Below are 14,332 nucleotides of genomic sequence, written 5' to 3' on the forward strand. Positions count from 1 at the left end.
GAGGACCGTCCGGGTGGGGGATGGAGGTACATAGGGACTGGACGTCCATGGTGAAAGTAAGCCGGGGGGTCATGTACGTAATTGATTTACTTTTTTATTATTAAATTTACTTTTTCTCTCTGCTAGATTATGTATTGTATTGAACTGCTGCTGCAGTCCACAAATTTGAAGTCACATGCCGGTGATAATAAACCGGATTCTGATGCTGCAGAGGGGAAGAAGCTGTTCCTGAATCATTGAGTGTGTGCCTTCAGGCTCCCATACCTCCTCCCGGAAGAGGGCATGTGCTGGGTGATGGGGTTTTTAACGACTTCTTCTCCAGCTGGGATGGGTGGGGCCACGGTGGTGCTGGCCGAGCTTACAGCTTTCTGCTGATCCTGAGCACTGGAGCCTCCAGTTGCAACCAGTCGGATGCTTTCCACTGTTCTGTAGAAATTTGCAAGTGTCTTTGGTGACATACCAGATCTTAAGTTCCTCCTGAGTCAAGCTGTCCCCTGTGAACTTCTCTAACACCCCTCTGACAAGAGTCACCTCCTTGAACCACTGAAGGGTAAGAAAGGTTTTCCTCACGGTGCACGGGAGGTTGCTGGCTGTCTCACTTCTGGCACAGCATGACCACACTCCCTCCCCCATGGCTCTGGGCAACCCCACCTTCTGCAGCCCAGGGTGAAGCCTCCTCTTCCAGCCTTGACTGGGGCTGGGGAGAGGGCAAACGCCAGGTCTGAGGCCGGGCGGGTGGAACCAGGAAAGGTGGACACAGGAGGTCATAAATATAGTTTATTGGTCTGGAATCACTCACACAGAGACAAAGACAGATTTCACAGAGTTTTCCAGCAGGTGGAGGGAGATACCCCTGGCTGGAGGTATCACCTAAGGGTGCTCTTCTGCCTGCTGATGGCCAGGTTTCTGCTGAGGACTGCCCAACCTCATGAACTTGTGGAAGAGGAATGCCTTGTAGAACATGTCCCGTTGCAGCTCAGTGTAGACATCCTGCATGTTGGGCTGGGCAACAGGGCCCATCACTTGGGACGGGGCCCGCCTCAGGCTCCTCCATCGCCAGGGGCAGCTCGTGCTCTGGGGAGGCAGGGGGTCCTCCAAGCTCAGCCGGCCCAGCCAGCACCAAGCCTCCTGACTGCCCTCCCTTTCTGCAGCCCTCATCTCGTGCATCCTCCAAAGGGTCGGCACTCTCGCCCTCCTGGAGCTCAGCATGGGGTCACTGTGCTGTCCTGTGAGTTGGCCGGCAGGTGGCTGCTCTCACCATCCTGGTTAACAGCCATGGAGCCACCATCCTGAGAATCTGCCAGCCCGACACAGTAGCAGCGATCTTGGCATTCCCCCATGAAGTCACTGGAGCCACCATCTTGAGTGTCACCCATTAGCTCACTGGAGCCGCCATCTTGGGTGTCCCCCATGAAGTCACTGGAGCTGCCATCTTGGGTGTCCCCCATGAGGGTCACTGGAGCCACCGTCCTGGGAATCTGCAAGCAGGACACTGGAGCCACCATCTTCAGTGTCCCCCATGAGGTCACTGGAACCGCCATCTTGGGTGTCCCCATGAGGTCACTGGAGCCACCATCCTGGGAATCTGCAAGCAGGACACTGGAGCCACCATCTTCAGTGTCCCCCATGAGGTCACTGGAACCGCCATCTTGGGTGTCCCCCATGAGGTCACTGGAGCCACTGTCCTGGGAGTCCTGCAAGCAGGAGCACCTGGAGCCACCATCTTCAATGTCCCCCATGAGGTCATTCAAGCCACCATCTTGTGTGTACTCCATTATGTCACTGGAGCCGCCATCGTGAGTGTGCATAAGTGGACCTCTGAACCTATTATCCAGGCTGCCCAACACCATGTCAGAGACGCCATCGTCACCAGCGTCCTCGTCGCCACCGGCCGCCAGACATGGCGGAACCAAGAAGCCTGGGCTGGAGCCCCTGTTCTGGCCCCAGGGCTTAGTGAGGCGGGGGGAATGCCGGCCTGGGCCCAGGGGGGGGCGAGGCAGCCCTGAGGAGCTGGGCCTGAAGGAGACCTGGCTTGCCGAGGGCCCCAACCTTCTTCAGACAGGAGAAGCTGGGAGCGGCAGCCGCTCAGCCTCAGGGGGAGGCCCATGGGTCATGGTCGAACCAGGGGCAAAGGTCACATGGCTGCCTGTTGTCTTGGTAACCTTGCGGAGCTGGCCTATCTGCTGGGAGACTGAGGTGGAAGACGTGGTGGGCTCCTCGTGGGCCAAGGCTGCCCTGGACGATTGAATGTGGGGTAGCTCCTCTCTTGCATGGTGGGGAGACCCAGTACAGGAAAGGAGCCTCCTCTGGGGGCTGCATGTTTCTGGTGCCACGTACCTGGGGAAGAGAGAGGGTGAGGCGTTACTACAGCCTGAGGCTGGGCCTATCCTGGGACTGGAGATGTATGCTTCCGCTAGACCCTAGCCTTTCCCCACTCCCACTCCAGCCTCAGCTCCCTTCTCTTCCCCGCCCCCTGCTTTCCCTCCTCTCTCTCTCTCTCCATCACCAACTTATCTTCCCTCTGCCACCTCTCTTATCACCTATTAGGGACCAGATGGTGTTCTAGAAATGGGGGAGACATGTAAGAGCCAGAGGGCAGTACAGAGATTTGGAGGGTTGGAGGGGTGTAGGGGAAGGGGGGGGGTCACAGAGACGGGAGAGCTGTAGGGAGGGAGGAATTAAAGGATATGGGGAGAGGTGTAGGGAGGAGGTCACAGAAATAAGGAGGATTGTAGGGGAGGGGAGGGGGGTCACAGAGACAGGGACGGGTGTAGGGGAGGGAGGGGTGTAGGGAAGGGAGGGGGTCATGGAGATGTGGACGGAAGGGGTCACAGAGAGGGGTTTAGGGGAGGGAGAGGGTCAGAGACTGGGAGGAGTAGGGGAAGGCTGGGGGGGTCAGACAGAGAGGAGTGTAGGGTAGGGAGAGGGTCACAGAGATGGGGTAACGCCGTAGGCAATGGAGGGACAGAGGTCACTGAGAATGGGAGGGTGTGGGCTGGGAGTCCAGACTCACAGTCACTGCCCAGGGCCGTGTCTTCAGCCTCCTGCAGGCTGCTCTCGTTCTCCTGGGACCTGCACTCGGAAGGTGACTGGGTACCAGGGGCAGGGCCCAGCTCCCAGGGTCAGCTCCCGGATCTCGCGCAGTGCCCACAGGCTCCTGGCCTGCAGCCGCCGTGCGTTACGCTCCTCCTCCTCGTCCTGGAAAAGGACCTGGGAGCCGGGGAGCACAGACACGAGGCCCTGCCCTCTCCGCGGGGTCACACCGAGCTTCCACTCCCGTGCAACGTCCAATAGACCGGAGATCTTCCTCTGCTGCCTCCCGGCTCCTCGCCTCCTCTGTGGAGAGACGGGTGCAGGGTTAGACACCATCGTAGGCTCAGCCTGCCGGTGGGAGTCCCTCAACGTGATCTTCCTGGGATTTACACTACATCCCACTCAAGATTAGAACGTAGAGCATTACAGTACAGTACAGGTCTGGCCCACAACGTTGTGCCGACCTCTTAACCTACTCCAAGATCCCTTCTACACATTTTTCTATTACCCATGTGCCTCTAAAAGGTCTTTTAAATGGCCTCTTTTTTCCTTCTTTCCGTGTACTATTAATTTAATTGTAATATATAATTCTTACAGTAATTTAGAGTTTTTATTGTTATGCATTGACAACGTGCTGTTGCCACCGAACAACAGATTTCCTGACATGCCAGTGATACTAAATGTGATTCCCTGATGTATCTGCCTCCAGCACAGCACCAGCCCTGGCAGAGTGTTCCACACTCTGACTCTTGAGTATTTAATATTGATTTGTCACGCCATGCTTTACGTTATTAATACTGTTATGCTGTTAGGTGTTTTACCCTTCTCAAAAGGCAATAACTGTTCCTTTCATCACATATACAATCGAGAGTTCCATTTTTGCTGTTTAAAATAAAAAACTCAGTTGATTAAGCTAGGCTTGTTGAATTAGACACGTGAATTTGTCTTGGGAAAACTAGCAAGAGTGAGCGTGGGAATAAGCCTAGACTTCTAGAGAGGGCATGGGATTGAGGAAGGAGAATGGAAACGAACAACAAGCATAGCAGAAAAGCGAGGTGAAACACTCATGGAATCCGTCTGGAAGGACAGATACTGCGGTCGGAAAATCCTCATGTGGGCATTGGTCTCACGGAGAATACGCAGGTAACTTTTAGTTAGCGCCGACATTGGAGAAAGTTCGACGCCTTTTTCCTTGGACGTGGCCTGGATATTTATTTATGGTTTGCTGGGACTGGGTTTTCATAGAAATTTACAGCTATTACAGGCCCTTCGGCATACCATGCGACCTACTTGAGAGACTGCTTAGAATTTCCCTAGCGCATAGCCCTCTACTTTTCTAAACTCTATGTACCTATCGAAGAGTCTCTCACGAGGGGGTGATGAATAAGTTCGTGGCCTAAGGTAGAAGGAGTCCATTTTAGAAAACCTAGCACATTCATTTTTCAACAGTCCCTCCTACGTGTACACATAGTCCAGCGGTCTTGGAGCAAATGGATCCCTTCTTTGTAGAAGTGGTCCACAGCAGGGGTGATTGATAAGCTTGTGGCCTAAGGTAGAAGCAGATGAGTTATTAATTTCAAACTTTCTGCATAATTACTCTGAGTTGAACTGCACGTGCATGTAACGAGAGCATCCAGGTGGTCCACAGCAGGGGTGATTGATAAGTTTGTGGCCTAAGGTAGAAGCAGATGAGTTATACAGCTCTCGTTACATGCGCATGCAGTTCAACTCTGAGTGATTATGCAAAAAGTTCTCATCGTCTACTTAGGCCACGAACTTATCAATCACCCCGCTGTGGACCACTTCTGGAGGTCCAAGATGCCGACTTCTACAAAGAAGGGATCCGTATGCTCCTCAGTCACTGGACTAAGTGTGTAAATGTAGGAGAAATAAATGTGCTAGGTTTTCTAAAGTTGACTCTTTCTACCGTAGGTCATGAATTTTATCAATCACCCCTTGTAAAAGATCCTTTTGTATCCACTGTCGCCGTTAGTGCATTCTGTGCACTCACCACTCTGTGCGAAAAATTTACCTCTGGCACCCCCCCCCCCCCATACCTACTTCCAAGCACCTTAAAATTACGCCCCCTTTGCGTTCGCCGTTTCATTGCAAACCTGTCTCAGTGCCATGAGCAAATGAAGTGAAGCAAACTGGATTGATTTCACAATGAGCTCCAGCCATTAATACACATTCTACACCAGGGGTGTCAAACTCATTTTAGGTCATGGGCCGGATTGAGCAAAATGCAGCTTCATGCGGGCCGGATCAGTCAGACGTGTGCGAATGCTGCTTTCGTTGCCTCCGTTTTTTCAGCCTGCTCTCATGTGTCTCAGTCTCTGCTATAACTACAAAGTGTTTCACTTTACAAATTCCGTTTCTTATGAAGAAGACTGCCGAATAAACACTAAAAACCCTGAAAACCTGGTACCTGAATAAACTCAGCATTAGCCATATCATACGCCATAGGCGCTTCGATTACTGGGGCCAGCTTTAATAGTAATTAGATATTATCTCGCGGGCCAAAGATAATTCCACCGCGGCCTTGATATATTCTAACTAATAGTTATATATGATAGGTCTTTTCTTTATTTTGTATTGTATAGTATTATTTTGTTATAGTTTAAAATGTTTTGTCAATATAATTTTGATCTAAGATTATACTGGTGAGAGTTAAATGATTATTTCCTTGGTAAACAGCAAACTTGCCTGGGTGCGTCAATGTTTGCACAATTACACAAAGGAACATTCAAACTTTTCTTTGTTGTGTTTATTTACTGGGGATGGTCATTACTCCCCATGCATTGTTGAGTTACGTTGCTGTTAGCTCATATTCACAGTAATACCTAACGCATTACAGCCTACCGCAAGAGGGTTATATATAGCTTAATTAAGCATTTTTGTTCGATTAAATAATTTGCTGCAGGTTATATGTAAAAATACATTAATTGCATATATCACACTCAACCACGTGACATGTGCGCACCTTGTTCAAAGTAAACATGGATTTAGACTCACATTTGGATTCCTACATCTTCGTTTGAATTAGTTTACTGTTTTCAGGTCACAAACCCCACCACTCTGTGTGAAAAAAATTACCTCCAAGATTCCCCCCTATACTTTCCTCCAATCTCCCGAAAATTATGCCCCTCCTATTAGCCCTTTCTACCCTGGCTGTCCAGTCAATCTATGCCCCTTCTCATCTTGCACACCTCTATCAGGTCACCTCTCATTCTCCTTCGCTCCAAAGAGCCCAAGCTGGCTCAGCCTATCTTCATAAGACACACTTGATAATCCAGGCATCATCCTGGTAAATCTCTTCTGCAACCTCTCTAAAGCTTCCACATCTTTCCTACGATGAGGTGACCAGAACTGAACACAAAACTCCCAAGTGTTGGTCTAAACAGGGTTTTAAAGAAGTAAGCATCACCTTGCATCTCGAGCTCAAGTCCCTTGACTAATAAAGACCAACACCAGGCATCTTCTTAACCACCCTATCAACTTGTGGGGCAATTTTGAGGGATCTATGGATGTGCCCCCCCAGGATCCCTCAGTTCCTCCACTGCTAAGAATCCTGCCATTAACACTGTACTACATCTTCAAATTCAATATCCTCCATCCCTTAGGTGCATTCCATCTGGGCTAGAGGATTCATCAAATTAAATTGCACCCAGTAGTGTACCTTTAGCCTGACCAGAATCTCTGACTCCCACCGCTGCGACCCCAGCAGCAGCTTTCATAATGGAGATCTGATTTACTAGAGGTGCCAACACACTCTTTTTTCCTGGGATTGAGATGCCCAATACTGGGGAGAAGACAGGGAACTGGGGTTGAGGAGGAGAATAAAAAAGGATCAGCCATGATTGAATGGCGGAGCAGTCTTGATGGGCCAGATGACCTAATTCTGTCCTTCGTCTTATGGTCCAATACTAGAGGTGACAACTTTAAGGCGAGAAGGGTGAAGTTCAAAAGAGATGTGTGGGGCACGTTTATTTTCACAGAGAATGGTGTTTTACAGATTTGTTGCTCCGTTTTCTGTTGTTGGTAAAGAAGATGGGGGTTGAACCAGTGTGAGGTGTTGCGCTTTGGGAAGCCAAATCCAGCTGGAAAGTGTTCAGTAACAATCGGGACCCTTTGAGCCCTGACGCACAGAGGGATCCCAGGGCTGCAAGTCCACAGTTCCCTGGAAGTGACTGAACACGTAGATTAGGTGGTAAGCAAGGCATACTGCATGCTTGCCTTCTTCGGTCAAGGCACAAGTTACGTTGTAGTTGTATAAAACTTTGGTGAGGACACATTTGGAGTTCTGGTCATCCTGTTACAGGAAGCGTATGGGGTCTTTGGAGAGGGCGCAGAAGAAGAGGTTCAACAGGATGCTGCCTGGATTGGAGAGCATGAGCTACAGTGAGAGGTTAGACAAACTTGGGTTGTTTTCTCTGGACCAGTGGAGGCTGAGGAGAGATGACCATAAGATATAGCAGCAGAATTAGGCCATTTGGCCCATTGAGCCTCAACTGCCATTTTATCATTTTCTCTCAGCCCCAATCTCCTGCCTTCACCCCATATCCCTTCATGCCCTGACTAGTCGAGAATTAATCAAGAATTGTTGGTGGGTGGCCAAGTGGTTAAGGCATTCGTCTAGTGATCTGAAGGTCGCTAGTTTGAGTCTTGGCTGATGCTGCGTGTGTCCTTAAGCAAGGCACTAAACCACACATTGTTCTGTGACGACACCAGTGCCAAGCTGTATGGGTCCTAATGCCCTTCCCTTGGACAACATCGGTGGCGTGGAGAGGGGAGACTTGCAGCTTGGGCAACTGCCGGTCTTCCATTAAAAAAAACCTTGCCCAGGCTTGCGCCCTGGAAACTTTCCAAGGTGCAAATCCATGGTCTATCGAGACTAACGGAGGCCTACACTCCAATCAAGAACCAATAAACCACAGCCTTAAATATAGCCAGTGACCTGGCCATCACAGCTGTCTATGACAATGAGTTCCACATATTCACCACTCCCTGGCTAAAGGTTCTAAATGGACATCCCTCTATTCTGAGCCTGTGCTCTCAGGTCCTAGACTCCCCCACCATAGGAAACGTACTCTCCACATCCACTCTATCAAGGCCTTTCAACATTCTACAGGTTTCAATGAGATCCCTCCTCATTCTTCTGAATTCCAATGAGTGCAGGCCCAGAGCCATCAATCAGTAACCCGTTCATTCCTGGAATGGTTCTCACGAACCTCCTCCAGACCATCTCCAATGTCAGCACACAAAACCACAAGACATAGGAGTAGAATTAGGCCATTCAGCCCATTCTTAGAAAAGGAGCCCAGATCTGAGAGGCATAGATACAGTAGACTGACATATCATTTTATTACACCAGGGTTGAAATGTCCAATTCCAGAGGACATGCATTTATGATGAGACGGGGGGAATGTAAAGATGTGTGGGACATTTTTTTTATACAGAGTGGGTGCCCTGGGATGGTGGGGCTTCAGAAGCTGTTAAGAGAGACACATGCAGAGGCAGGTAACAGAGGTTTGCGGACCATGTACCGGCAAGGTGGGATTGAGTTCAGCACCTTGATGGGCTGAAGGGCCTGTTCCTACGGCGTACTGCACTGTTCCGTGGCACCTCTCAACCTGCGCTGAATATTAATCCTGACTCCAATTGAAAAGGAGGGAAGGGGAAAAAAATGCAGTGAGGAAATGTACCAGAACCCCACCGCTGAACAGACTCCCTACCTCAGGACTGGCCGGCTTTCTGAGACGGTGACCTTTATTGTGCCTTTTAAGAAGTCCCCAATACATCTGCCTCTGTCACCACCCCCAGCAGTATGTACCACGCACCCACCACAGTGTGGAAAAAAACTTACTCTGATATCCCCCTAAACTTTCCTCCTATCATCTTAAAATCATGCTACCTCATATTGACCATTTCCACCCTGGGGGGAGGAGTCTTTCGCTGCCCACTTCATCTGCGCCTCTTAACATCTGTACACCTCCATCAAGTCACCTCTCACCTCCTTTGCTGACAGAGAAAAGTCCTAACTTGTTCAATGTGTCCTCATAAGACACTCTCTCTATATCCAGGCCGTGTAGACCCTTTAAAAGCTTCCACATCCTTCCTGTAACAAGGTGACCAGAACGGAAAACAGTATTCCAGATGTGGTCTATCCACATTTTATAGAGCTGCAACTTTACCTCACGGCTCTTGAACTCAATCCTCTGACTAACGAAGCCCAACACACCAAATGCCTTCTCAACCATCCTATCAACTTGCACAGCATCTGAGGGATCTATAGAGGCGATCTGCAAAATTCCTCTGTTCCTCCACACTACTAAGAATCCTGCCATTAACCGAGAGGGGCAAAAACATGGCAGATGCAGTTTAACGCTGGTAAATGTGAGGTAATCCATTCTGGAAGTCCCCTGACTGGTTGCATTGTGGTCTGGTACAGAAATTCGAATGCGCAGGAATTTAAGAAGCTGTAGAGAGCAGTGGACTCAGATCATTACATCAGGGCACATCCCTCCCCTCCATTGGCAGTACCTACGGGAGGCGTTGCTCAGGTAGGCAACATCCATCATCAGAGGTCCCCTCTGTCTGGACTGTGTCTTCTTCTCAGATCTCCCATCATGCAGGAGGTACAGAAGCCTGAAGACACCACCAGGTTCAGGAACAGCTACTTCCCTTCAACCATTTGGTCACCCAGTTTAAAGGGAGGAGAAGAGGTAATGATGCGGGATTCAGTAGATATGAGGTTCTGTGGACATGGAAGAGACACCCAGATGGCATGTTGTCTCCCAGGTGCCACAATCAGAGACATCTTTCATTAGGTCCATGGCATCCTAAAGGGGGAGGGTGAGCAGCCAAAAGTCTAGGTACATATTGGCACCAATGACATGGGTTAAAAAAAAGTCTGAAAGCGAATTAATAGGGAGCTAGGTAGAAAACTGAAAAGCAGGACCTCAATCTCCGGACCACTGCCTATGCCATGCACCAGTGTGGGTAAGAACAGAATGACTTGGCAGATGAATTGGTGCAGGGGGCAGGTTCCAGAGTTCTACATCATTGGATCTATTCTGGTGGAAGATATGAACTGTAGGAAAAGGGTAGGTGGCACCTGAACCCAAAAGGGGGACCAATATCCTTGCTTAAAGATTCACCCGAGTTGTTGGGAAGGATTTAAAATAATTTGGCAGAGGGTGGGTGGGGGCAGTGCGTACTGAGACTATGAGGAAGAATTAAGCAAAAACAGTTCAGAAAAGTGAGGATAAAGTAAAAGGGAAGGAAAGTGCAGGAGAGATTATGAAAGTCACCAGAATAAAGAAAGACAAAAAAAGTTTAGAAAAGGTTAAACATTTAATTCCCAGTAACATGGAGGAAAAATTGAAGGTGGTGATGAATACAGGGCTGAAGGTGTATTGGAATGCACACTGTGTATAAAATAAGGCAGATGATCTTGTAGCGCTGTTAGAGATTGGCAAGTACGATAATGTGGGTGTCGCTGAGTCGTGGCTCAAAGATTGTAGTTGGAAGCTTAACATCCAAGGATACACATTGTATTGAAAGGGCAGGCTGTTACACAGAGGGCGACTCTGGTGGTAAAATACGAACTCAACTTCTTAGGAGGTGACATAGGGTTGGAAGGTGTAGAATCCTTGTGGGTAGGTAGAGTTAAGAAACTACAAGGATATAAAGACTCTAATGGGAGTTATAAACAGACCTCCAAACAGTAGCCAAGATGTGGGGTACAAATTACAATGGGGGATAAAAAAGGCATACTAGATGTATCAGTATTATAGTGGAGCAAAGGGAACTACAGAAGCATGAGAGAAGATGGCGAAAATTGACTGGAAGGGGACACTAGCAGGGATGATAGCAGAGATAGCAGATGGACCTAACCAGTATTTTGCATCTGGTCTTCATTGTGGAAGACACCAGGCATGCCAGAAGTTCTGGAGTGTCAGAAGGCAGAAGTGAATACAGTAGCTATTATTAAGGAGAATGTACTTGGGAAGCTGTAAGGTCTTATGGTAGATAAGTCACCTGGACTAGATGCACTACACCCTCGGGTTCTGAAAGAGGTAGCTGAAGAGACCATGAAAGCATTAGTAATGATCTTTTAAGAATTGCGAAGGTCACTCCACTTAAGAGAGGGGGCAAAAGATAGGAAAATATAGACTAACACATACAAAATACTAGAAGAACTCAGCAGGTCAGGGAGCATCTATGGAAATTAATAGTCAACATTTCGGCCAAGACCCTTCATTAGGACTGAAAACTTTCTGAGTTCCTCCAGCATTTTGTGTGTTGCTCTGCATCTATTGAATCTCTGGTGTTTATGAATTATAGGCCTGACATCAGTGCTTGGGAAATGGGAGTCCATTATTAAGGCCAAAAATCAGAATGGCTTCTTTTAAGGGGAGATTTTGCCTGACAAACCTTTTGAAATTGTTGGAAAAGTAACAGGGAGGACAAAGGAGAGTCAGTAAATGTTATATATATATATATATATATATATATATATATATATATATAATATATAACTACGACATTTACTTAGATTTTCAGAAGGCCTTTGACAAGGTGCTGCACAAGAGCCCACAGTATCATAGAAAAGATATGAGCATGGATAGACGATTGGCTGACTGGCAGGAGGCAAAGCTTGGGAATCAAGGGGGCCTTTTCTGGTTGGCTGCCGGTTACTAGTGCGATTCTGCAGGGGTCAGTGTTGGAACTGTTCCTTTTCATGTTTATGTAAATATCCAGATGATGGCATTGATGCCATTGTGATCAAGTTTATGGACGATACAAAGTCAGGCGATGTTGAAGAAGCAGGGAGCCTACAGAGGACAGATTAGCAAAGATGTGGTAGACATGAAGTGTGTGGACATGCATTTCAGTAGGAGTAAAGGTGTGGACTATTTTCTAAATGAAGAGAAAAATTGAAACGTCTGAGGTGCAAAGGGACTTGGGAATCCTTGTGCACGACTCCCTAAAGTTTGTGGTTGGCGGTAAGGAAGGCAAATGCAATGTTAGCATTCACTTCAAGAGGACTAGAATATAAAAGGATGTGTTGCTGAGGCTTTATGAGGCATTGGTCACACCACACGGAGTATTGAGAGCAATTCTGGGCCTTCATCTAAGAAAGGGTGTGCTGACATTGGAGAGGGCCAGGAGGTGGCTCACAAGAGTGATCCTGGGGATGAAAGGGTTAATATTTGAGGAGCATTTGGTAGTTCTGGCCTTATACTCCATTTAGAAGAATGGGGGGGGGGGGGGGTCATTGAAACCTATCAAATATTGAAAGGGAAAACCCCGGAGCGAACGTGGAGAGGAAGCCTGGGCCCAGAGGGATGTCCCTTTAGAACTGAGAGAAGGAATTTCTTTAGCCAGAGGGTGGTGAATCCGTGCAATTCATCGTCACAGATGGCTGTGGGGGGCGTCATTAAACGGGAGGTTGATATGTTCTCGATTAGTAAGGGTGTCAACAGTTACAGGGAGAAGGCGGGAGAATGGGGTTGAGAGGGTTAATAAGTCAGCCATGATGGAAAGGCAGAACAGACTTGTCGAGTCAAGTAGCTTAATTCTGTCCCGTCGGAGATGCGACATGTATTTAAAAAATTGAGTGTAATTTGTTCTTCTTGAGAATGCTTCTTATCTGACGCTGCTGTAAGGAGGGGTTCCACGTGGACTTGTGCAGATATAGAGTGAATTTAGCTCTGACTTTACAAACTCTGCAGGCAGTGCCACGGGTGCTGGTGTACAAGCGTCAGTGTGGGCAAACGTTGCTCCTCCCCGAGGCAGGGCTGTGTCCGGGGAGGATGATGCGGAGGTAAAGGCATTGAGGGGTTGCTGGGCACCTGGCTGAAAGGTCACTCTTCACAACCGGCCACCTCACCGAGGGAGTCACCTTCCACAGTGTGCAGCAGGACTTCCTGACCAGTGTGGAGCTCCCTCCACCCCTCCTCTCCCGGAGTGGAGCTCCCTCCACCACTCCTCTCCCAGTGGAGCTCCCTCCACCCCTCCTCTCCCGGAGTGGAGCTCCCTCCACCCCTCCTCCCAGTGTGGAGCTCCCTCTCACCCCTCCTCTCCCGGAGTGGAGCTCCCTCCACCCCTCCTCTCCTGGAGTGGAGCTCCCTCCACCGCTCCTCCCCCGGAGTGGAGCTCCCTCCACCGCTCCTCTCCCGGAGTGGAGCTCCCTCCACCGCTCCTCTCCCGGAGTGGAGCTCCCTCCACCGCTCCTCTCCCAGTGGAGCTCCCTCCACCCCTCCTCTCCCGGAGTGGAGCTCCCTCCACCCCTCCTCTCCCGGAGTGGAGCTCCCTCCACCGCTCCTCCCCCGGAGTGGAGCTCCCTCCACCGCTCCTCACCCGGAGTGGAGCTCCCTCCACCGCTCCTCTCCCAGTGGAGCTCCCTCCACCGCTCCTCTCCCAGAGTGGAGCTCCCTCCACCCCTCCTCTCCCGGAGTGGAGCTCCCTCCACCGCTCCTCTCCCGGAGTGGAGCTCCCTCCACCCCTCCTCCCCCGGAGTGGAGCTCCCTCCACCGCTCCTCCCCCGGAGTGGAGCTCCCTCCACCACTCCTCCCCCGGAGTGGAGCTCCCTCCACCCCTCCTCTCCCGGAGTGGAGCTCCCTCCACCCCTCCTCTCCCGGAGTGGAGCTCCCCCCTCACCCTGCCCCCCATCCCACAGTGCGGAGCTGCCCAGTTGGGCCTACGCCCGGTTCTCACCGTCCAGTTGCTTGAGAAGTCTCAGGAGAGTAGGGGTGGGAAGGACGTCCCGGAACGGAGGTGTGGATCCCATCTGTGATGTGTGGGGGCAAAGCAGTGCCCTCAAGCTGTTAGGCACGAGGTCGGGGGGATGGGTGGGATCTCTCCCTGTGTGAGGTCATCGTGACCTCACAAGGGGTGCGACATTGTCAACCTCCCCACCCAGCAGCTCCCACTCAGCCCACAGTCAGTCAGCTCAGGACGGGCAAACCCGCCCCACAGCGCAGTGTGCCTGCCTCACTCCCCTCCCACAGACCCAGGCTCACACACAAAATACTGGAAGATCTCAGCAGGTCATGGAGCTTTGTTTCCTGGCCTCTTCGCCTTTCCTCTCTGTTCCTGACAAAACGTATCTGTCCATTCCCCGAGTTCCTCCAGCATTTCCAGTGTTGCTTTGGGTTTCCAGAATCTCTTGTGTTTTCACCCCGCGTTGCTCGGGGTGGGGGGGTGGGGGGTGTGTGTGAAGACACAAGAGACATGTTTGACCAGTGGGGACACAATGTCGCCTTGTTCACACTGACAGCTGGGCCAGTGT

General features: G+C 50.1%; 1 protein-coding gene across 1 annotated transcript; it reads right to left on the bottom strand.

Moving 5' to 3' along the window:
• Window positions 1-763: 763 nt before the first annotated feature.
• LOC140715693 (uncharacterized) lies at window positions 764-2,319 on the bottom strand. The gene is made up of 3 exons (XM_073028062.1): window positions 2,291-2,319; window positions 1,711-2,052; window positions 764-1,599 (listed from the first exon to the last, which is right to left on the bottom strand). The coding sequence occupies exons 1-3, from the start codon at window positions 2,317-2,319 to the stop codon at window positions 1,203-1,205; spliced, it is 768 nt and encodes a 255-aa protein (XP_072884163.1). The 3' UTR covers window positions 764-1,202.
• Window positions 2,320-14,332: the final 12,013 nt, after the last annotated feature.

The sequence above is a fragment of the Hemitrygon akajei genome, chromosome 24, assembly GCF_048418815.1.
Source record: "Hemitrygon akajei chromosome 24, sHemAka1.3, whole genome shotgun sequence".
Classification (NCBI taxonomy): Eukaryota; Metazoa; Chordata; class Chondrichthyes; order Myliobatiformes; family Dasyatidae; genus Hemitrygon; species Hemitrygon akajei.